Raw genomic sequence first — 22,596 nt, 5'->3', positions numbered from 1 at the left:
GGAGCTTATAACTCCTTATAGATCGAGTGGCCTGAAGGTCTCATACTGATCTTCATAACTGAGTAGGGATTTGTTTCCACATCCAGCACTATTCCCTATATAACACTATATCACACTGGACAACTTATTCTGTTACTATTTTTTGAGGTAGCATTCTTCTGTATGTGATTGGGGAGTAAATTCACATAAACATGCACAGTATTTGGCTGTGCATCTTAATATTGCCCTACCCTTTGCTGTTGTGCTCTCTTGGTGAATTTAATTGATGTAAGCTTATCTTCTTTTACTACACTACACCTAGTCCCTTTAGTCCTTTATTCATCTCTTTCACAGTAGATCTTGACTCTTGTTCAGGGAAGATAAGCTCAAAGCACACCTTTGTTGACCTCACATTCAGGCTAGTTTATGCAGTGCTTCAATGTTGCATTTTACTCTATGAGACAATCCTTTCACTAAAGTTGCATTCTAGCAGGTTTCTAGTATAATGTTATATTTGGTATAAATGGTTGAAAGTTTTAATGGTTTTGCAAATGATCCCCCTCTCCTTCCTCTGGAAAATACTCTAGAATGCAAGCAGATGCAAAATAATGTAATTTATTACTGTGAAAAAGCATCCCCAATCATGTAAACTGTGTTTTTGTGAATTTCCACTAGGGGATGCTAAATTATTCTTTCAGAAATCATTCTTTGGATAGACTACCAGTGCAATCCTAAGAAGAGTTTCTCCAGTTTAAGCCCATTGAAATCAATGGGCTTACACTGGAGTAATGCTTCTTAGGCTTGCACTGTGGATTTCAGTTGTATTAACTGACAGTGTTATTCCTGTATATTGAGAATTGCAGGGCCTCTTTTAAAACAGGAACAAGTTCATGTAGTGTCAATTTGCTAGATCTTTTGTATGTAATTAAGTTTTGCAAAATAGTAAGTGGGCATATTTAGCAAACTATGAATCCTGTGACATCCTATGACAGATGTATAAACATTAAGGATTAAGCTGTATAAGCAGTAATGTAGATGTGAAGTAATGTTAATTAAACGATGAGAACGTGGGCAAATGCTTTTGTTCAACTGTTCCTTAAGTGACAGCATGTAGTTGTATGGTGTGTATCTGAGTGTGTGTTGTAGATTGGCAATCCAGGTATTTAGAAGCAGGAAGCTGAAATATGTGCATACATTTTTAAAACACTTTTAAGTAAGTAGACTGGGAAAAAAGGAAGTGTGTATTATTTTAGATTTTTTCCAAATTAATTACTCTAAAGACAATAAACAGTGACTTTAAGTATTTGGAATAGGATAATTAGTCTGAAAGTGAGACTTTGCTTCTGTGTACATGTATAGTATTTAGCATTGAACACAGTATCTATTTTGGCACATAAACCTTAGTTTACATTAACAGTAGAATTTTAACTGGATATTGCAAATGCGTATCTAGAGGCAGTTTCTAGAAACTCCTTCATGTGACAGTTCTTCAAATGATAGTTTTCTTGTAGCCAAGTGTTCGAGTTGAATGGCTGTAGGCACTCAACAAATGCTTAACACATGCTATAAAAATAAGAAGACCTCTGTTGTGGTAAGGAGGGAGGGCAGAAGCACAGATTTCTGCTAGGCAGGAATGCTGAGGGCTGAGAAACTGAGTAGAACCAAGAGTGGGAAGATAAAGGGATGGGAGCCTATATATTAGCAGATTAACCAGTGTAATGGAACTTCAGGCAAGGCCAAAGACGAAATGGGGAGTAAACATCAAGTTGCCTTATTCTGAGTTATATGGAGTCATGTTGTTGGTCTGTCAAGATCTGCATTGTCTACTCTGGCTGTCAGTGGCTTTCCAGGGTCTTGAGTAGCATCCACATGACATCCTAATAGTCTCCAACTGGAGATGTGAGGATAGAACATGAGACGTTCTGCATGCAAAGCAGTTGCTTTGCCACTGAGCCAGCCCCTCCCCTTTTTCTATTAGCCCACTCTACCCACTGTATTGTAGGGGATAGGGATAACCACTGTAGTTATTAGCTGAGAATTATCATGCTATCTGGGCTATTCTGATACAAATATTTTGTTACAGTCCAGTTGGAAGCAAATTTTAAGGAAGTGGAGAACCATTTACTGAATCTTGAGGATCTCTGTGGACAGTGTGAATTGGAAAGATACAAGCATATACAGATACTTCAGCTGGAAAATTACAAGAAGACTAAACGGTAATTTTGAGTGTATTGCTGTCTTGAGTGTATGGTTAAGTTCTGGATGTAAACAAAGGCTGATCTTAATTTCTCTCACTCTTTTGACTGAATTGTACCTTCTTGCAAATTTGTGCATTCTTTAAGAAATGGGTTTAGTCTATTTCCTGTTACATCTCTTTCTAACCCCCATTGGCTTAAGAGATCTGTTCAGTGATGGTCCAGATTCTTACACCTGTCATGGTAATACAGAGAAGTAGGATGCAGGTCAGGAATAGCTTAAAAAGTCAAAGTTAAAGTAATGTGTTTAATTTTGTATGCCAAAGAGGCCTTCATCTTAACACTTCAGTTTAGTGGTGATTAATAGTGTATACATCTTGTATGAAACATCGTAATAAAACTCCAAAGCTGATTTGAGTTTTGATTGAATCCTATACCTATTTCATAGTATTTTCTTTGTTATATTAAAAGTAGCTTTTAGTGCAGTCCCCTGCAGTTGCTTCAGTCTAAGCCCATTATTTTCAGTATTCTTGGTGGAATTCTATGCGAAATGACTCCAGTCTGCTAAACATTCAGCCTTTTAAGAATAGCAATATATTGATTTGTAATATTAGTCATCTTCAGTCAGCATTACTCTGATTCATAGTAAAGGGCATTGCATAATAATGGTGAACTTGATTTATTTGGCACAGATGAGAAGATAAACACTGCTAACAACAACAGGGTTCAGCTATTTCTGGATGAGCTAAATGATAAATTTGTTCACCAAATTGTCAGTCTCTTGAGGGTTTCAGGAGAAATCAGTGTTTTGTTGGCATCTAAGAGAATACAATAAATGGCTACAAAGGATAAACTTGGATCAAGTGGTAGAGGTAGTTTAGCTGGATTTAATTGGAAAGCCAGTTGGAACTAGAACTGTAGCTAAGCTATTTGGTTTTTTAAAAAGGTCTCTCTTTAAGAAGGTCTGGAAACTAATTAGTGAGGTCAGTTAAATTACAAAGTGTACACCCTTGAAGTGAGTTGGCATTTTGTGAACAAAGGTTGCAATATTCACACTGAGCAAGATGACAGAACTGTATAGGAAAAGACTTTAAGGTTCAGTTGGATAAATGAAACCCCAAGGTTTCATGGCAAAGAACAACTTATAAAAATAGCAGAGGGTTTTTGTTGGCAAGGGCTATCTTTTCTCCAATAAATCGCTATTCTTAGGTGGTTGTGGTCACTCTCTGGCTGGTATAGTATTAGCCAAAACAAATAGAAATCTCAGATACAGCTACACCAAGTGTATTTTCAGAACACTTAATGACCATACACTCTGCTAAGCCAAAGAAAGGGAACTTATATTTCCCTTAGACCCTTTCCTCATATTCTAGAGTGGCATTTTTCTCATGGTATAAATTCCAGAGGGGGAACTCTATTGCAGCAAAAACAAAAAATTAACTGACGTATTACAGCATAAGTCTTTGTGGGTTAGAGCCTATTTCATCAGATGTAGGAAGTGATTCCTTAGTCAGCGGATAAATATGACCATGTGGATATAGAGGAGGGCGGGAATTTATTGGGTAAAAAGGCCATCAAAAGCAAAAAGTATAGTGTGGCATATCTGTGTATAACTAAAAAGATTTCAAGGTAAGTTCAGTGACCATTCTCATGTGCTTTAGATGATGGTGGTGGTGCAGTATTACCAGTAATGCTAAGCTAATTAAGCACTGATAGTGGGAGAGAAATTGCTAATACCTTGCCACATTTTAGACCTTACCCATAAAAATTTGCCTTCTCACAAGAACTGCATGTTCCATTTTTAAATGAGTGGCTCCAAGTTGTGCTGATCAACTTGCTTTCCCCACAGGCACAGAACAGCTGCTTTTGAAGGCCAGCAGAGGTCCAACTAGGTTTGAGACCATGGAATGGCTGAAACAGACTTGGGGGGGGGGAGATATTTGCTGCATTTTGGAGCTGCATATGCTTGAAAACCATAATGTGTAGTTTGGATCTAGGTGCACCCCCAACCACAGTTTAGCTTTTGTCTGGTTTCCATAGATCCATGTATTTTCTTCCCCTTCTCAGCTCAAGTAAAATGATCAACAGTTTGCTTGAGAGACCACATACATTTATTTAAAAAATAATATCGTGCATTTCTTTGTTTGCAGTATCTTTAAAGAATTCTCTGAACAATGGTTGTTGTGGGTTTTCCGGGCTGTATTGCCGTGGTCTTGGCATTGTAGTTCCTGATGTTTCGCCAGCAGCTGTGGCTGGCATCTTCAGAGGTGTAGCACCAAAAGACAGAGATCTCTCAGTGTCACAGTGTGGAAAAAGAATGTGAGAGATCTCTCAGTGTCCACACTGTGACACTGAGAGATCTCTGTCTTTTGGTGCTACACCTCTGAAGATGCCAGCCACAGCTGCTGGCGAAACGTCAGGAACTACAATGCCAAGACCACGGCAATACAGCCCGGAAAACCCACAACAACCATCGTTCTCCGGCCGTGAAAGCCTTCGACAATTCTCTGAACATTTTAGTGTTTATTCAAATATGTTTCCTCCAAAATACAGCGTGTTACACAGTACCTCCAGAAGTTTAAAGCTAGTTTTTGATAAGTTGAAAAATATGGGTTTCTTTTTTTTTAATGAATGTCTCCATTCCTTGTAGTAGCTTCAGCTTTCAAATATTTCTAAAGTCAGGAACTCCCCTTGAAGGTGGGAACTGTTGCTCAGGCAACTGGAATTCACTTACCTTAATTCTAAATGAATACCTTGATCCCAGGTGAATTGAAGATCAGTTACTAGTTTTGAAATTCAACTTGAAACTTAATAGAAGTAACTGTTCTCTACTGTAGGTCTGTTCAGTTTCCTGCTAAAACTAAAAGTCCCGTTCCTCTCGTGCTTTTTCTGGAGTTCCTCTGTCTCTTAGGAACAGCGTTTCAGGGGATATTTTGGGCAGCAATGGGAAGTTAGAAGCAAGGGAATTGTACATTGCTGATGGAAATCCTCCTTTCAGTGGAAATCTTTTGTTGAGTCCAAGCCACTAAAGAGTCTTCATCTAGGTTTACCTTTTTGCACATTATCTGGATCTCAAAATACTGCCACTTTCAGGACCTCTGTGAGAACCTGAAACGCAGCAAAAATTGTTGTTCTTTTTGTAAAAAAGGCAAGGCTTAAGGCTTTTCTTTTGCAAATTGTTATAGAAAGACACAAGTTTTAAACTTTTGCTTTAATATAATTTCGAAAAGTCTACTTTCAGTTACTTAAGATAGATGACAGAAATCAACAGCTGTTAGTAGCAGGGCTTCTACTGTTGTCTAGCAGCTCGGGAATGCACTCCTTGAGCAAGCATATTGGGTTTATTCTCTAGAAACAGATGTATATATTCTGAGCGCTATTTTTGGTGTTATAACTGGGAAACAAATGTTTTTAGTAACATTACAAAAGATTACAGTATCTTACATCCTTACCCTTTTTGCCTGCAAAAGCTAGAACCTGTTAACTATACATCTTAATATTTTGTATTGTTCTTTTACAGAAAAGAACTTGAGATCTTCAAAGGTAAGCTAAATTTTGAAAAAAAAGTAAGACAATATTTTTTTTAAAAAAGAATTAAGCTTATCTATATATGACTACTTTTTCACTTTTGATATAACCACTTTTGTTTCAGTGTCAAACCCAATGCAACTGGGTACTCCAATTCTGTGAATCAACTTGAGCTATCATTGTGGTGATAAAGCTCTTGCCCTGCCTCATTATATTTTTATTTGTTAGAACAGTAGTGCATTGTTGTGTTGATGTTCCTAACAGGATGGGTGATTTGATGAGCTTCAATCTTCCTTTCCTTGAATAAGCAAAGAGGGAAGGGTTAGGGTTACACAAAGACTGACACACTCAGAGGGTTACACATTCACTGTAATGATCTGGTATGTGAACATGGCCATTAAGAAAGCTGGGGGTGAGATGAGGGCAAGCTTCTTTATGTCATACGGAGATCTTAACATGTGCAGATACTGTGGAGGTGGTTGATCTCAGTGTTAAGAGCAAATATATGACTCAGAATGTTAACACATCTTTTATAACTTAAAATTGTTAGCAATTCCAAAAGGCAGTTTTGTTTAGTGTTATCCTACACATACCAACTTCAATAGATAACCAGTGACTCAGATTATATAAACTGTGACTTAGTTGTAACACAGTATTGAAAATGCCATTTGCTTATGATGATTTTAACACAGATGATATTGGTAGATGGCCAAAGAGAAGGTAAATCTGATTCTGTGCCACTGAGTATTGAATAGTTATATATAAAATGTTCAGTACTAACAATTGAAACTAAAGCTTTATGTGTTGAGTATTTAAACAGAAGAGCCTATATTATAATAGGCAGTCTTCCGCCATGTGAAGTCTGTAGTAATCATATATTCAGATTGTCTGTGCCACCTTAAGTATTTGAGCATGTCTCAGCACAAGTTTTACTTACCGTTATGGTACTTAAACAGAAAATGGACAATTTAGATTTCTGTGTTTCATATGACAAGTCTCCTTTCCTTGTTAAGCGGTTGCTGCAGTTTTTAAACTAACTTGGACTTGCATAAAATCCCATTGATTTTCTAATTATGTAGCCAAATGAAAATGTATTTCAGCTCTTAGTATTCAGGTTCTGTTCCTTCAGTTTAATTAGAAAATGAAATTACGTTATGAATTCGTCAGGGCTCAGATCTACTAGAAACTTCTGTGGACAGAAGGGATATCCATGGATCATGATTGGGATTTACTGCATGAAAAGTCATTTTGCTTTTTACCTAGTCTTCAAAATGCTATCAGAAATATATTTTCCATAATGATTTTAAAATAGAGAACTGATTTTGAAAATTTAAAATGTTCAATAGTTTGAAGCCGTTGGTTTAGAGCCCAGAAGTCCTGTTACATTCTGTAAAAGTTCAGAACTAATGTACGCGTTTCATTTGTAAAAACCCCCAAAATAAGGACTTACCACATTACAGAGTTGGACTCTGCCCTTACTGCCACATAACCTTTCTTCCAAAATTTGTTGATACTTGCCAAGTTATTTGTCTGTTGAATTACCCAGTTTTAAAAATAAGGCTAGTCAAAGCTTAACTGTTCAGATCACCAAATCAGTGAAGTACAGTACCTGTTAACATTTCCTGCAGAAAATAAAATAGAAGGCTTCTAGCTGTGCCACAAGGATTCCCAAGGGCATCTTGTTATTTGAGGAAGATTTAGCGAATGCTCCTAATGAGTCTCTGATAGCTGTCCATATCAGGCTAACAGTATCTTCATGAATGTTACTGGAGGCATGCAGAAGTGCAGCAGCACATTGGAATAAAAATTCCCATGAGTGTGGTGGTATCAGTTCTGCTTTTGCTGGGGATTATATTTTTGAAAGTTCTACCAGATCCTTCCTTTTCTGTTTTTCTTCATACTTGAGATAAGGTTAAAACATGAGAGGATTAATTTCTTCAATATTTCTCTGCCTGGAAGAAGTTTCATCAGTGTCCTCTTGGGAAGCAACTCTGAAAACATTTCTAGCAAAAATATTTATGTTCATTGTTTATACGTTATCTTTTACATGTCTTTTTCCTATTGGAAAAAATTCAATAAAGCTATACAGAATAGATTTCAGTCGATTTGTTGCAACCATTTTTGCCAGTATAAGTTTTCAGTCTTGTTTGCTGTGATTGCTATACTGTACTGAAAATGGCTTCTTATTGTTAATAACTAAGACAGTGAAAAGAAAATAGACACTTGTTTCAGATGACAATTTTTACATGCAATATGTTCAATGGCTTTTTGCCTCATTTAGCAGCACTAAAGCCTATGTTGATTGTATCGTGGCACTAGAAGATAATAAATAGGTGGCAATTGCATCTCTCTCAAATATATTATTAAAGCATCCATGCCATTTTGTGCAGTGCTCTTTATCATCTCTATTTTGTGTCTCTCAGGTGGGGTTTTTCCTTCTGGTCAATTTGTCATTTGTGTTGGATGAACAGGAATGCAAGATGAACATTCAGTCACATAATTAGTCTGTCTTCAACACTACCTGGGTACTGAAGGAACCCAATGTATTCCGCTCTTAAATTCTTTTAGGAAAAGGTGGGATAAAAATATAACAAATTTGCTGAAACTATGAGTTTGCTCTCTCATTGTAGTGACTCAGTAGCCAGAACTGGGATTTCCTTTAGGCACCAGCACCATTTTCCTTCGTGGCGGACAAGAGAATTTTATGATATTCTTAAAGATACAAGTTTCCTTTGCTACCGCCAAGAAAATGGTGCTGGTGCCCTTAGCGAAATCCATTTGGAATTGCTGTTCTAGCTATTAAGGGAAGATTGAGTCTACAGTTCGAGCTTTAACTGGCTGTCATTGAGAGAGCCTATAAAAACTGACCTCCTTCCTTTCTGAAGGGAGTAGTGAATGGGTATTATTATAGAGCTGATTGTAGCATGCCAGACCTGTTTAGGTGGCAACTGGGAGAATGCATGTTTTGATGATGCCCACATTTAAAAACAAAGTACTAAAGTTCCTGCACGATTGAGTGAAAGATTTTCAGCTAATATTTTAGGAAACAACGCATGTTTAGCAGGAGGTTAGGCTAAAATCCAGCAGTCAAGTACGAAGCACAATTACAATGTTAGAGGAAAAAACAGACTGGATATAGTGCTGTGTAATAGTCTACTAGAGTGATTAGTGCTGGAATCCATGGACTTGCTCAGGTAACTTTGTTCAATTCACGCCACTGGCAGGGGCACGAACAGAATATATGAATGAATGTATGTATGCATGTGATCACCTTCAGTGGTGGTACAATTGCTGACCATGGCTAAGATAGACCCCCTCCAGTCCCCCCCCCTTTTTTTTGAAAGGCAAAGCCGATTCTCACCCCTTCTGTGTTTCTCTTCTTTGGGAATCCCAGTAGAGTCATAGGTGCTATCATGTGAACTATCAGGACAGCTTTTGTCAATCATAAATGGAAAGTGATGACAGCATTATGTCATAACACAGTTGCCAGTCTGTTAGTTCCAGTGTATTCTGTATGTCTGTGAAAGCTGCTTGTCTTACAGAGGTGCATCTTTTCCCATCAGTGCACCTCCATGTTCAGTAAAACTGAATGCTACATATTTCTGTAATGTACTAAGGTGCTTAAAATGATGGCCACCCAAATATATTTGTATTTATTTATTTAAATACTATCTTAATACCTGTGCTTTGCTATGGTATTTAACTACTTTAAATGCAGTTATAATACTTACGGGTATGTAACATTTTTTGATAAATTTATACATTTAAAAACTCAGTTGCCATACTGACTTTTATATAAAATCCCTATTCAGGAGTCTTGTTTCGTCTTTCTTCATCTGTCTGCAGTTTCCTTTACCTGATTTTTACCTCAGAACAAGTTCCACAGCTGACCAGTCAGAGAGGGGGGGGTGCAAGCAGTTAGGAGCCTGCCAACCACACAGAAAGCCAGGGCCCACAGGGAGATTAGCAACCCTAGTGAACTTTTAGGGGAAGACTGGGAGGTGCATTTTACCTCAGGACATATTCAGTGACTCCCAATAGCAGCTGCATACTGTTTAGAATGTGGGGGCTGAGGACCAATCAGGCCGCATACACAAATGACTTCTGTGTTCCAAGTGTCTCTGGGGGTTGGGTGGGATGAGTTGTGGAATGTTGTGAGCCCCAATCAGCCCACATAAGCAAATGACCTTGAAAGGCTGGCCCAATCGAGGAAGAGTGGCCAAGCCTTTCAAGGCTGGCAGTGGGCAGGGGTGCAAACAGGCAGCAGCCTGCCAGCCACACAGGGATGCTGTATCCCTTTGAGAAAACACATTTTACCCCTTCCCCCCCCTTAGGGGGCAAATTTCTTAAAATCCCTTCTTAGTGGGTGTTTATCAGGAAAGAAATGTTCTCCCCAAATTTCTTGTTTCTAGGTCCAGGGGTTTGGGCTAGGCGTTGATGAGTCAGTTTGGACACTTTTCTTTATATATATTTATCCCACATTTCACTTACCCTTGGGTACTCAAAGTGGTTTACAGAATGAAGTACACAAAAATAGGATTTAAATGAAGGCATATACAACCCAATAGTCCCCTGGTACCCTTTTGCATTAGGAGACAAGCAACAAGGTCCCAAGCTGGTGCTTGCCATATCTCAGCTGCAAGTCAAGAACCCTTTGGTGTGCACTTCTGGCCAAGCTCAGGCTTCAACTACCTGCAGGAAAGGGGAGGGGCAGATGCTCTACTCAGGTCAAACTCAGATGTTACCAATTCTGTCTCCTTGCACCTCTGGCCAAGCCCCAGTTACCATTATCAGCAATAGAAAATGGTTCCCTCTTTGCTGCAGGAGACCTTCCCTCTGCATGGCAGGGTCTCTGGTGGGGAATATCCTTGCCTCTTTCAGGATGGCTGCCCATGGAGACTCAAAGAAAACAACACATGATGATAATGTTCCCTGAAGGTCAAAAGCTGAAACAGCCAGTGTCAGTGTAATGTAGTAGTTGTTGGACTAGAGTCTGGGAAACCTGGGTTCAAATACTCATATGAAGCTCATTGAGTGGCCTTGGGCCAATCATTGCCTCTCAGCCTAACCACATCACAAAGTTGATGGAGGATAGAATTGGGAGGGGATGGAACCATAGCGCCATGTGCAGGGCCGTATTAACCTATGGCCAGGCCCCTAGTCTCTCAAGTATTTTGGGTACCCTTTGGCATTTGAGTCTTTCACCCCACTAAAGCTGAGCTGACAGCCTGACCCTGGTACAGTAGATATTAGACCACAGTACATAGCCCTATATCCATTTTGAGGATCTCTTGAAGAATTCTATTTACAATTTTTAAAAAATTTTTATTGCGTGAGTAGAATTCTTCCGGAAAGCACATTTCATGGGTATACTTGTTCAGGACTGTAATATTTTGAAATGAAGAAAATTTCTATTATTTATTAAAATATATAATTTATGAATAATTGTTTTAATATAAGGGACAGTGTTTCACTTCAATAAGGAAGCAGTTAATTCTCTTATTAATAGTAGATATATAAGAGAATAAGTTAATTTAATTTATGTAGGGGTGTGCCTCAGCAAAAAAAAATGGATGGGCTCCTAATCTCTGTGGGGCCCCCTAGGCTTCAACCTAATCAGTCTTATGAATAATAGGGTCCTGGCTAGGTGGGGGTTGGGTGAAAAGTTTCTGGGAAATGGTGAGTGGTTTTTCATACTGCATGTCTTAGCCAAGATTCCCACTTGCATGCTATTCTCCCCCCCTCCCCCAATGTCTACATTTTACAAATAAACTTGTGACCCCTTTTGCCAGCCTTGGGTAGATACAATCGTTTGTTGCTTTTTGTGGGATGCTGTTTTAGAGGCTGCGTTTCAAGGCCTTGTTTGTAGGACAATGGCTAGGTCCCTATAGCAGAATTCGTGGGACCTAATACAATTAAATTCAGTTGTTAAATACTGTAGGAAAAGAATCCTGAGAGAAAATTACTGTTTGGGGCTTCCAGAAAACCAAGAAATCACATGTATATACAGTTAAGTAATTTTGCTCAAGAAATACAGCGTTAAGAGTCCATTTACAGAAGGCATGCATTTAAACAAACCCTGAAAACCCCGGCAGAGGAATCTGTCCTCTCACGTGGACTATCTTTTTGCCCAGCCAGACCCACACAAACCATACAACTTTGTGGAGACCTGGAGGCCTATTTCAGACGCCTAAGACTGAAAGAATTCTTCAACTACTCTGCTGAACAAAATGAGGAACGAAGCACTGAACAGACACCATCACAGCAGCCATCACCCTCCCAACCCAGCAATACACAATCATCATTACAAAACTCCAGAAAAAAGAATTCCACATGGACACCCCCTGAGGGCCGGAACTCTTCATTGGACTTTTACATTGAATGCTTCCGTCGTCGCACCCAGGCTGAAATAATTGACAAACAACAACACCTAAAGCAGAACCTCAGCCATGCAGAAAGAGATGCCATAAACAGCCTCCAAAACAATTCTGGCATCGTAATCAAGGAAGCCGACAAAGGCGGAGCAGTGGTCATCATGGACAAAGAGAATTATATACAGGAAGCAGAAAGACAACTCTCCGACACAACATTCTATAAAATACTACCTGCTGATCCTACGGAGCAATATAAAAGAGAACTCAATAAAATATTGAAGACTCTTCCCGTGGACATACAAGAATGCATCCATACGGACACACCCCAGGAACCACGGCCAGGAAAATTCTACCTACTACCCAAAATCCATAAACCGGGTAACACAGAACGCCCCATCGTCTCAGGAAGAGACACTATCACGGTAGGAGTCTCAGGATACATGGACTCTATCCTCAGGCCCTATGCCACCAGCACACCCAGCTATTTACGGGACACCACTGACTTCCTCAGGAAAATACAGTCCATTGACAACCTACCTGATGACACCATCCTAGCAACCATGGATGTGGAGGCTTTATACACCAATATCCCACATGTGGATGGACTACAAGCCATACGGAATATTATCCTGGACAAAACCACAGCACACCTCGCCACTGAACTTTGTCACTTCGTACTCACTCACAATTACTTCGAATTTGGTGACAACTTATATCTACAGATTAATGGCACAGCCATGGGCACACGCATGGCACCACAATATGCTAACATATTCATGGCGGACTTGGAACAACGCTTCCTCAGCTCCCATCCACTGGAACCACTACTATACTTAAGATTCCTGGATGACATCTTCATCATTTGGACCCATGGGAAGGAAGCTCTTGAGAGATTTCATCAAGACTTCAATAACTTTCACCCTACTATCAACCTAAGCCTGGACCACTCTACACAACAGGTACACTTCCTGGACACCACTGTACAACTACATAATGGACGAATAAATACCACCTTATACCGGAAACCAACAGACCGATACTCATATCTACATGCCTCCAGCTACCACCCTAAACATACCACTCGGTCTATTGTCTACAGCCAAGCCTTACGTTACAACCGTATCTGCTCCAGTGCTCTCGACCGAGACTCACACTTAAGAGATTTACAACAAGCATTTTTGGGACTACAGTACCCACCAAATGAAGTGAAGAAACAAATCAACAGGGCCAGACTAGTACCCAGAAACAGCCTACTCCAGGACAAACCTAAAGGAACTAACAACAGAACACCACTGGTTGTCACCTATAGCTCCCAGCTCAAACCCATCCAACGTATCATCAGTGAGCTACAACCCATCCTGGAAAATGATACCTCTCTCTCAGAAGCCCTGGGTGGAAGACCTTTCCTTGCCTACAGACAGCCCCCCAATCTTAAACGACTTCTCACTTACAATCATGAATCGGCCAGCAGAATCACCAGCACAGGTACCAGGCCCTGCAACAGACCCAGATGCCAGCTCTGCCCCTATATCTACCCAGGGAATACAATTACAGGACCCAATGGCATCAACTACACTGTCTCTGGCTCTTACAGCTGCTCATCCTCCAATCTGATATATGCCCTCATGTGCCAACAATGTCCTTCTGCTCTGTACATTGGACAAACCAGCCAACCTCTACGCAAAAGAATAAATGGACACAAATCTGACATTAGAAATGGAAACGTCCAGAAACCAGTGGGAGAACACTTCAATCTACCAGGACATTCCATCAAAGACTTAAAGGTCACTGTAGTTCAACAGAAACCTTTCAAAAACAAAATCCAACGGGAGGCTGCTGAACTGGAATTCATATGCAAATTTGACTCTGTCAAGCTGGGACTGAATAGGGACTATGAATGGTTATCACATTACCACAGGTAACAGATTTCCTTTACAGAGGTGGGGTCTGGGGGAGCTCAGTGGCACCTGGTGTGGGCTTTCGGGAACCACAGATCTCTTTGTCAGATGCATCTGGCAGGGAGAGCTGTGGTTGTCGAAGGCCCATACTACATTGGAATTGGATGGTCTAGCTGTTTGGCTGCTACAAACTAACAGGGCAAACTCCTTTGAAGCCAACTGATACACACACCAAAAGGAGATGTTTACATATACTAGCAAAGGAATGTTTTGATTGCTCCCTCCCCCTCCCCCCCTAATTGCCGCCTCTCTTCTCTCTCCTGCTCTTCTGTATTTGGCCAGTATCTGTATCAGGCATCTGACGAAGAGAACTTGATTCTCGAAAGCTTATGCTACAATAAAATTGGTTAGTCTGAAAGGTGCTACTGGACTCTTTTTGATTTTGCTACCACAGACTAACACGGCTAACTCCTCTGCATCTATGACCCTGAAAGCTTGTGTTGCTGCTATCAGAAACAAGGATTTTACTTCGGGTCATATTGAATAGAATTGTTTTAAATCTTAATATAGATGCTACTGAATAAATACTGTATATAAACCAACATTTTAGCACCATGCAGGTTCATATAGCATGTGAGTTTTGCAAAAGGGAAATGTATTTCTGGTAAAACTAAAACATTGTCTTGTTAGGGTTTTAATCTGTCATGTTAGGGTTATGAATAAGAGCCATAACAATAGATAATTTTGATGAAGGGGAAGTCAAAGAGTTAACAGTAGTTACCGAAAGTAGACTCTCTTGAGTAATAGCTTAACTTAAATATAATAAATCATTTCATGTTGGATCTAGTGTTAGCAGTTAGTACATTCTTTAGCAGCATATTATTTTCCCACCCCTTTCCTGAACGGCATGTGGTATGCTCCCAGATACAGGCATGCATTCTGGTACACCACCTCTGACAGCTTGTGTTCAGCTTATGCAGAAGCAGTAGCAGTAGATGGAAGTGTTGTGTATCTAAATGTCATGTGAACGATCGTTTGAAATGTAGTGCATCCTGGGATGGGGGAGTGAGCGGCTGGCATCACCCTTTTCTGTGTTGTGGAAGATACACATCATCGGAGCTGCTTCGTAATTGGAGGTTTCGCTTGACCAGTGCTGTGCTTCTATTTACTTGCCTGCTTTTCTCTGCCATGTCCTCTCCAGGAACCATCGAGAATAATCAGCAGAATTCTTGTAGGTGAAAGTTTATTATGTCTATCGTCTGTCAAGCTTGTAATTAAAAGGCTATTTAGAACATGGTATAAATTGCAGACCATTTAAGTACTTGCACTGCTTAACTTGTCATATATATTCTGTTACTAGTATTGCCACATCTCTGGCTTATGTCGCTAAGTAGAATAAAATAGAAAAATGCAGATTGATAGCCGGAGTGATTGCTCATTTGCCTAAATGACAAAGTAGAATTCAGTGGTGAAGCAGGCATGAATCAAAGCTCATGATGATCTAGATCTGTAATTATATAAGTGTGTTCACTATCAAATTTGTATTGCCAATTGCTGAATAAAATTAATCTAATATTCTTGTAAGAACTCAGTATTAGCAAAAACTGATTAAAGAAGTGACTGTCAGGCTCTCTCTAGTCAGGAATCCATTTCTGTAACATTGGCTGTTAGCATCCTTCAGTTCAAGCATGTTGTAACATGAAGCAGGCAGCTTGGATTTAGAACATATGAACTAGCTGTAATCTGTAAAACTTTATGCTTGTCAAATGTACAAATGAGAGCTTGCTTCTGTTATATTGGTTTGTTTTTAAAATGGCAATTGCACAGGATTGTTTAATAAAAGAGCATTTCCTCAGGACTTTAATACTTTTAAAATATGAATAAAAGATCACATTTTCATGAAATACCATAAAAATGAGTTAAACTAGGTCAGTAATGCTAAACGTAATAATGCAGTTGACACTGGCTGGAAACTTCTTCAGGCTAACCTTAAAAACGACACTGTTGCTTTCCTCTGTTTTTAAAGATGGCATTTGATTTCCAAATGGCGAAATTTACTGTTTACATAATTTCATGAGATTCTGTAATAGAACACATTATCTACAATTGCTGCCTTTTTAGCATGTATGGCTGTGGTTTTTATAAGCTTGCCTCCCCTTTAAATTTCTGGTTGTTCTGCCCTCTCTTACATAATGATATCTTACCATATTTGTGTATGTATGGTTAAGCCAGTAAGATGCTGAAATGGAGCTCTATTAAGCTCTAAAATATGAAATTCTGATATTGTAGAAATGGAGAGTGTCAGAACTGGGGGTTGTCTCTTTGATTTTCCAACTCGATAATAGTATTGGAATGACTGGAACTATCTATCAGCAGTGTAGCAGGACCATTTAATGAACAACTGCTTGCCTGATTTGTAGAATCATAACTATTTAAATTTACTTCAGAGACAATCTAATTGATTGTTAATCAGTAATCTTTGATTTTGAAACCCAGGTAGGTAGGAAACTGCTTTTTAAGGAATTGTTTCAGTGACAGTCACATGGAGGGAAGCATTGCATAGGAAGAAGCATTGAAAAATGTTCTAACAAGGATGGAATGAAAAGAAAAAACAGAAGTTCTGTGGCACCTTAAAGGCTAACATTTATTCAATATGAGCTTTCATGTGTTACAGCTCACTTCTTTGTATATGTGAAATGGATATCGTACTTGGAATTCTTTTTAAGGGGAAGATTACAAGGGGAGGAGTTGAGACACAGATTTGGTGTGAATTCCATCTTAAATCAAAAGAATTAGCAGTTATGCCTAACACAATAAAAAGAAACAGAAAAATCTTAATTAGAAAATGTATTTTAGACTTTCTAATAAAGTTTGTATTGCAATAGACAGAACCTGTAATATCAGTGCAAATAACATGACTGTTTCATATGAAGAATGTATCAATCTGAATATAATAATTCACATTATCCAAATGTGAAAATTCTAATTATTTATTTCATTACATTTGTAACCCGCTGTCCCCACACGCAAGCTCAGAATGGTACACTCCAGCCCCCATAATGAGAACTGGGAAATATCTAAATGTAGCTACGTATTTTAATTGCTTAGCCCTACAGTTTCTAGCAAGTTCTACATAGAGGGAAAGTTGCCTAAATGGCGATGGCAGTGAATATTCTGAAATTGTCTTCCCTTCTAGACTTGGCATGGATCATTGTGGCCAGATCAGCAACCATAACCTCTAGTCTGAATTATTTTATTTATTTATATTTGATTTATATTCCGCCCTCCCCACATCAGCCGGCTCAGGGCGGATTACAACTAAAATTTAAATTACATACCACAATTTATATGATTTAAAACCATAAAACATTTAAATACCATAGTTAAAACACATATATACATAAACACAGCGGCACAATGATCTAGCTGATCACCTTTTTAGCCATCTCCAGAGCAATTTTGCAGGGAAATGTGAGTGATGAGGGTGTCACTAGTAGGGAGGGCTGTACTCCCCCGGCTAGGAGGCACCGCCTCGCATCAACCATATGCCTGGCAGAACAGCTCTGTCTTACAGGCCCAGCGGAAAGATAACAAATCCCGTTGGGCCCTGGTCTCATTGGACAGAGTGTTCCACCAGGCTGGGGTGAGGACTGAAAAGGCCCTGGCCCTGGCCGATGCCAAGCGGGCCTCCCTGGGGCCAGGGATCTTTAACAGATGTTTATCACTGGAACGAAGAGTCCTTTGTGATTCATATGGGGCATTACTAATAATGCCCTTTAAGACAACTTGAAAGTTTCAGCTAGAGCAAAACACAACTACCTATTTGCTTGCTGGATAGGCCAATATCACATTACACAGATGTTATAAATAAATACACTGGCTACCAGTTTTGTTTTCATGCTCAATTAAGATGCTGGTTATTGTCCTCAAAGCTATCTTGCAACCTTAAAGCCCACATCTTTGATATACCCTTACTACTTTAGGGCTCTGTGTGCCACACTTAAATGTCTTTGTACCTGTACAGAGCTATGATTCAGGAACTTTGGGAATTTACTGATGGATGTGGAGATATCCTTCCCCCCATGCTCAGAGCCGAGACACTGCAAGCCCAAAGGAAGCGGAGCCAGGCCTTCCTGCTCAGAGGTTTTTCCTTGGAGCTAGGGTTTTTTGTTTTTGCTGTTAGTCACAATATTTCTGCTCTTTAATAATAGTGCTGAAACCTACCTTCAAGCTGCTGTTGACAGTTTTAAAAAAGGCTCAGTGTAGTTGAGGTTATTTCCTTATATTGTTTTTCCTTCACTGACAGAAAACTACTCTCAATACTGTCCACAGCGGGGGGAGAAGTTCCACTCTGCTGTATATTTTTTCCTCTTAGTGTTAGCACTGAGGTACCTATGGTATAGTAATCTGTTTCAAGTATTGTCAGTAGCAGGGGGCATAAAATTCCTCACAGTGCAGTTGAATTTTTTCCATATATTTTCCCATGGTGCTTATGCTCCAACGGTGCAGTAACTATATTCAAACATTGTTAATAAAAAGAAAAAGAGCCTCCTTTCATGGGAGAACAACATACATTTGAATCATAGACTGACTGCCAGAAGCTTTTTAAGAAGGTGCACCAGAATCCAGTTTGCTGGCAGTGGGCTAGAATGAGCCCTTGTCGCCTCAGGAGATGGGGCAAAACCTTCCTTATGCTGTATGTAAGACCCCTTTCCCTCTTAATTTTCTAAAAAGCTTGTAAAACCCAGATATTGAGTAAAGAGCTTTGCTGAAATGATTACCTGAATAATGCGACTGTTAAGGTTATAGGGTGAACTTATTTGGCTGTTTTTTTTAATTGGGTTGGGTGTTAACATTTCATATTTATTGCTATTTTTAGGATTTGTCATGGTGAAGATTTGGGGTTGAATCCTGCTCCCCTCCTCCCAGCAGTCTTCTCTGTCCCTGGGACAGTTTATTACTGGGGCTGCAGCACCCTTGTGAACTAATAGCCGCCCAGCTCAGAAGGCTGCAGGAGGGCAGGTAAAATTGCCTTTCTGCCTCTTTTATCAGCAGAAGAGGGAGGAGATGGCAGTTTTGCTTCCTTTCCTCCTTCCTGCTGTAGCTGTCAGACTTGCGTTGCTGTTAGTACATGCAAGTCTCATAACAGCAAGCAAGTTTGCAAGACTGTAAGCTGGGGGGAGAGATACAGGATTGATCTGAGATCCTTCTGTCTCTGGAAAACTGGGCCCAAACCTTTGAACACATACTAGGGTTACTGAGGGTTGGTTGCATATATCCCCACTGTTTATCAGTCCATTGGACTGGTAAACCTGGCTATGCTCTCGAGTGATGTGAAGTAGTGTATGCAGGTTAGTCACCCATGCTTCTTGGGAGTGACCAGGTGGAAAATAGAGATGGTAGTGCTTGTGCGAGTTGTGTGAATTGCAGGAGTTCTACACAGATGAACTGAAAAGAAACCTCATGCTACACTTCATCTTTCTCATTGTGGATTGGATCTATTTGATGATGTACAGCAAGGTTTAATTAAAAATGCCAGGCAGGGAAATCCAGTTTAAGCATCTTTATGTTTGTGAGAAATTTAACAGCCGCTTACTTGTAAAAACATCTAGAACTGTTGTAGAAGCTAGCTTCTGTCACCTCCAGACCAAAATAATGTGAAAAGCAGTTGTGTTACTCTATTTAATCTATAGGTGGCAGCATCATGCTGTTAATATATTCTCAGGTTAGTTAATAGTTGTTCTATACATTGTATATACTCTTAAACACTTTCATGTTATTTCCCCTGTTTATGCTCATGAAAGTGGAATGTGGCTGAACTTTTATGCACACGTGTGTGTGTGTGAGAGAGAAGAAAGTGGAAAGTGGCCGTAGGGCAAAGTGTAACAACCACTTACATGTAAAAGCATCTGGAATCGTAACAGTAGCTTGCTTTTGCCACCTCCAGCCCAAATAAGTATTGTGAAATCCATTTGTATTATTTATTTGCTTTCTTTTTGAAATTTTCTTTCATTACTTAAATGGGGCTTGAAGTTAGTCTTTAACTATCAGAGTTTGAAAACACACAGCTTCATTACTTTAATGCTTTTAATGCATTGGTTACAAATGCATGCATGAGTCTTGCATGAGCGGAAAGCTCGTCTTTCCTTTAAAGAGAGAAGGCTGTTCTGCGCTTTCCACCTTTTGTTACAGCCCTCTGAACATTAACCCACATCGTTCCTGAATTTTCACTAATCATCAGAGCTGCCTTTTTTGTGAAGAGGAGGGGACTACAGAAGAGCAGGAAAGAGAAGACAGGGAAGTCCAATTTCTGTAAGCAGACCTGCTTGCTAATATCAGAATCCTTCCCAGTGTAGTGCTTTTTGAGTGTTCAAAGTACTTCAGTAGTGTTTACAATTCTAGAAGATAAGTCTGCATTATCACCATATAGGAAACCTTAGCTAAAGTTAAATCTGTAAAAATAAAAATAATTTGTGAAAATAAATTTTTAAAACTGTTGAATAACATGACTTGGTCTCTCAAGAACTCTCTTTGTAATTTAGTCTTGAGGTGCTTCTGGGACTACTTCAAATAAAAAAGTGATATAGAAAGCCTCTAGAAGCCTCTGCAGACTGAAATCCAATTTGAATTTCAAGATCATACAGCTGAGGAAGGGCCATGTTACCCTTGATGTTAGTAAGCCAGTAGCAAGGAAGGGTGGTTGCTTTCGTTAAAAAGAAAAAGTTTACACTGAGAGCCATCCTCTGTTCTTGTTGCTATCTAGTCTTTGCCTGCAAAGGCTTTATAAAAGAGCACATCTCTGTAGATGAGGTTGCAAAGCTAGAGAACAGTTCATCTTCCATCAAAAAGATTAATAGTATGAGTATTTGGCGTGTGTTCCATTTGAACTTTTAGTCCGGTGTTTAGGTTAGGAAAGGCTTGTAGGAATTTGCCTGTGTCCATTCTAAGTGGATGTTAAAAGCTTTTGATACTTGTTTGGAAGATTTACAGTGCAATCCTAAGGAGAGTTACCCCAGTCTAAGCTCATTACAATCAATGGGCTTTGATTGGAGTAACTCTCCTTAGGATTGCACCATTAGTACTAAGGGCTGTTTTTCCCACAGTGCTTCTACACTAGAAAGCTTTGTAGAAAGGATAAATTAGTTGCATTTACTGCCAGAAATTCTGCAAGGAGTTATTGGGGGGGACCCCACACTGAAGCAAACAAAGTAGTGTGATTGTGGAGCAGGGCTGAAGTCAGTACTAGATTATTCATGGAATGACTCAATATAATACCTGGTCAGACATCCAGTTTTATGCCCATTATGATGAACGAACATTATCTTAGTCTGCTTATATCTTTTGGGTTCCAGATGAAAAGACATTACTCTTTGCAATTGTAAGCCTTTAAGAGTGTATTGTTTTATAGAAGTAACACATAAAATAGGTTACTTTTTGAAAGATAACCACCTTAACTTAAGCATTGCCACATTAAAATTATAATCTTTTGAATGTAGAATTAGCGTATTTTGAAAGTCCATTTGACACAGAAAGAGGCTGCTAGAAAAAATAGTTTGGCTTCTACTCTGTGATTTTTGATATGCCGTAATGTCTAGACCCTCTTCTAAAAGGTGGCAATTAATTATAGATGCTTTATAGTTTTTAAAAAATACACTTCTGTTATAGGAGGCAAGTCATTTTTCCACTGATGAATTATTAAAATACTAGAGTAATTGCTTATATATGCGCAACTTTTCTTCCTTCAATTTAAGCCTGAAGATCTGCTTTCCATTGATCACTGTGAATTTGGATGCCTTCCTGTGTTTTGTAGAAGCGGTTTACATGTTAATAATATACCTTGTCCCTAAGACTTCACTTGTCTATTTTACAAACTAAATGAACGCAGAAAAAAGGAAATAATTTATATTGGGTTCTTAATGTTTCCTTTTAAAGGGCTTCCTATTTAAAAATGATCATATTGGCTAACAGTGTAACAGATAAGGGGTCGAGATAAGAAAGTCAAAATGCTTCAGTGTTGTATTTTAATTAGATGATGTTATATACAGATATAAACAGTAATCTCCAACTTGTTTTGAGTGTAGTGAAAGGAGTCAACATATGCATGTAGGTCTGGTGCTATTAATTTGAATTTTGTAGGTTTTCCTGTTTGGACAGCAAGTTAGAACAAAGATCTATACATAATATTCTCTCTCTCAGGGAAAATGTAAGCCTTTTCTGCTCAAAGGCTTTCAACACACTGTTCTGGCATGTGCCTAGGATTTGAGAATAATTGAAAAAAACACTAATGACCTCTTTATAGTACATAATATACAATACCAGTGATATCCGGTGACTGTATTTGCAAGTACTTACAAAAACTGACAGCTGTGGAGAAAAAATTGTGCATAGCTGCCCTGGATTGCCATATCCTATGCAGTTCAGAGAGATTATGTCCTGCAGATGTTTTGTTGGCAGATCTTTTCCTGCCTTTCTGTTCCCCAGCAGTGTCCTTTGACTAAAAAAACAGCATTGCATAGGATTAGGAAATTTTTCCAGACAGAAAGCCAAGTGGGTTGGTGGGCTGCAGTGAGGAGAGAATACTACTGAAACAATATACAATTAAAACATTATAAATCAAAATCA

The 22,596-nt window shown here is 39.2% G+C and overlaps 1 protein-coding gene across 2 annotated transcripts in view; it reads left to right on the top strand.

Annotated features, from left to right (window-relative positions):
• The window catches only part of DTNBP1 (dystrobrevin binding protein 1), a 65,600-nt gene that overhangs the window by 7,969 nt on the left and 35,035 nt on the right, over positions 1–22,596 (top strand). For both annotated transcript variants that reach the window (XM_054985818.1, XM_054985819.1), the window contains exons 6-7: positions 2,063–2,195; positions 5,695–5,717. In XM_054985818.1, coding sequence (XP_054841793.1) covers positions 2,063–2,195; positions 5,695–5,717 — 156 coding nt within the window. The remainder of the gene's footprint in view (positions 1–2,062; positions 2,196–5,694; positions 5,718–22,596) is intronic.

The sequence above is a fragment of the Eublepharis macularius genome, chromosome 7 (assembly GCF_028583425.1).
Source record: "Eublepharis macularius isolate TG4126 chromosome 7, MPM_Emac_v1.0, whole genome shotgun sequence".
NCBI classification, from domain to species: domain Eukaryota; kingdom Metazoa; phylum Chordata; class Lepidosauria; order Squamata; family Eublepharidae; genus Eublepharis; species Eublepharis macularius.
This window is presented reverse-complemented; position numbering and strand designations above follow the sequence as displayed.